This window comes from Scomber japonicus, chromosome 9 (assembly GCF_027409825.1).
Source record: "Scomber japonicus isolate fScoJap1 chromosome 9, fScoJap1.pri, whole genome shotgun sequence".
Classification (NCBI taxonomy): Eukaryota; Metazoa; Chordata; class Actinopteri; order Scombriformes; family Scombridae; genus Scomber; species Scomber japonicus.
In genome coordinates, this window is record NC_070586.1 from 370,293 (window position 1) to 372,792 (window position 2,500).

Here is a 2,500-nt window from a genome sequence, read left to right on the forward strand (position 1 = left end):
CTACCTGTCTGTCTGTCTGTCTCTACCTGTCTGTCTGTCTCTACCTGTCTGTCTCTACCTGTCTGTCTGTCTGTCTCTACCTGTCTGTCTCTACCTGTCTGTCTCTCTAAGGGTCTGGTTGCCATGGAGCAGCTTGTCAAACACCTGTCCAGGTGTCAGCAGCTGGGCTGGATGAATGTGATTGGTGAGTGGATGATTGACAGCTGTGTGAGCAGTTCTCTGATTGGAGGGTTTGTTGCTGACATCATCAACGTGTCACAGAGCTGAAGAGCGCGTCCATCCATTGGCTGTCGTGTGGTCGGAGGGCGGAGCCTGGCGTCTGGACCCGGATGTTCTGCATCCTGTCTGACTGTCACCTGCTGCTGCTGAACCACCTGGAGGTATCACCTGACCCCCAGCGTCCAATCACAGCTCCCCTCTAACACCTGACCCCCAGCATCCAATCACAGCTCCCCTCTAACACCTGACCCCCAGCGCCCAATCACAGCTCCCCTCTAACACCTGACCCCCAGCATCCAATCACAGCTCAACACCTGACCCCCAGCATCGTTGGGGTGGTGGGGGGTTGGGGGGGGTGTTAGGGTTGGGGGGCTAGGGGAGGGGGGGTGGTTGTGGGGGGGGGGGGTTGGGGGGGGGGTTATCTCTGGTGGTTTAACGGATGAATATTTGCTGCATGTCACAAACAGTAAAATAGATGAGTTATAAAACTTTGTTTCTTTACACAAACACATTAATTACAGATCAGCAGCATAGCAACAGCATAGCAACAGCATAGCAACAGCATAGCAACAACATAGCAACAGCATAGCAGCAGCATAGCAACAGCATAGCAACAACATCTCAGACCGAGGTCCTGACTGAGGTCCTGGTCTCAGACCGAGGTCCTGAGGTCCTGGTCTCAGACTGAGGTCCTGACTGAGGTCCTGGTCTCAGACTGAGGTCCTGACTGAGGTCCTGGTCTCAGACCGAGGTCCTGGTCTCTGTGTGTTTGTGCTGATAAACTAAACTACAGTAGACTTCATGTCTCTGTAGTAAAGCTGCCTCATCAGGCTCTGTGGAGCCCCCCCCCCTCCAACCCTAACCCTAACCCTAACCCCCCCCTCCCCCAACCCCAACCCTAACCCTAACCCCCCCCTCCCCCAACCCTAACCCCCCCCCAACCCTAACCCTTAACCCCCCCCCCCCAACCCTAACATGTAGAGATACCCTACCCGCCCCCCCCCCCAACCCTAACATGTAGAGATACCCTACCCGCCCCCCCCCCCCTCATCATGTGACTGTCAGGGACTCTTCCTCTCCTTCAGGTCCATCCTCTGCTTCTGGCCGAGAGGGCGGAGACTTGTACCGTCTGGTTGCTAAGATACACGCTCCATGTGACCTCGCCGGCGCCTCGTCCCGCCCACAAAGGTAAGGAAGACCCGCCGGACTGAAACATGCAGAAGCAGAAAGCAGCAGGCAGGCGATGGAGTCTGACGCAGAGTCTCAAGAGCTTCACGGTAAGAGTGTGTGTGTGTGTGTGTGTGCTTGTTTATGTACCATTGTGAGGACCTGTGAGTGGGAAGGGGACGCTGAGTCTCTGCTGTGGGTCCAGGTCCAGGTCCAGGGTCAGACCTGGTCCAGGGTCAGGTCCAGGTCCAGGGTCAGGTCCAGGTCCAGGGTCAGGTCCAGGGTCAGGTCCAGGGCCAGGTCCAGGTCCAGGTCCAGGTCCAGGTCCAGGGCCAGGGTCCTCAGAAGTACAGCAACAGAAACGTGTGTTTGGGGATTAATGTGTTTAATCTAACAGCATGTCATACAGTAATCCCATAATCTCATATCTGACCACGGTTACCATGGAAACGCAGGATCAGACTTTTTATTGAAATGTCAGAAAAATGATTTAATTTATATTTATTTATTTTATTTATTTATTATTTCTGAAAATGAAGAAAAACTAAACTAATCTAATATTCATAAAAACTGAGTTTCTTATTTAACGTGATCAAAGACAAACGTCTCTGAACGCATCATCAGTTTTATAATAATGATTTTAAACAGGAAGGGTTAGGGTTGGGGGGTTGGGGGGGTCAGGGTTAGGGTTTAAACCGAGTTGGGGGGTTAGGGTTAGGTGAGCAAACCTTGCCGAACCCTTTCTTTTTATTGGTTTCAGGATTTCCCTAATTTACATAGTCATTTCTGCTCTAAGGAGTGGGGGTCACAAGTCGGTCACACACACTTTAAAGATTTTCTGATCAGAGTCACAAGTTGATCCATGATGGTCACACACTTCCAGGACTTCCTCAGCAGGGTCACAAGTTGGTCACAGAACTTCAGAGATGTCTTGAGCAGGATCACAGGTCCTGAAAAACAACTTTAAAACAGCACGCTTGTAGACTATAAAGACTTTATAGTCTACAAGCGTGCTGTTTTAGGGACTGTCCAGCAGGAGGACATGGTCTAGGTCTGTCCAGCAGGAGGACATGGTCTAGGTCTGTCCAGGAGGAGGACATGGTCTAGGGAGGAC

The 2,500-nt window shown here is 51.8% G+C and overlaps 1 protein-coding gene across 1 annotated transcript in view; it reads left to right on the forward strand.

Moving 5' to 3' along the window:
• Positions 1 to 329: 329 nt before the first annotated feature.
• Positions 330 to 2,500, forward strand: part of LOC128365204 (disabled homolog 2-interacting protein-like) — a 28,453-nt gene continuing 26,282 nt past the window's right edge. The window contains exons 1-2 of the mRNA XM_053325865.1: positions 330 to 380; positions 1,305 to 1,407. Of these exons, the coding sequence (XP_053181840.1) occupies positions 330 to 380; positions 1,305 to 1,407 (154 nt within the window). The remainder of the gene's footprint in view (positions 381 to 1,304; positions 1,408 to 2,500) is intronic.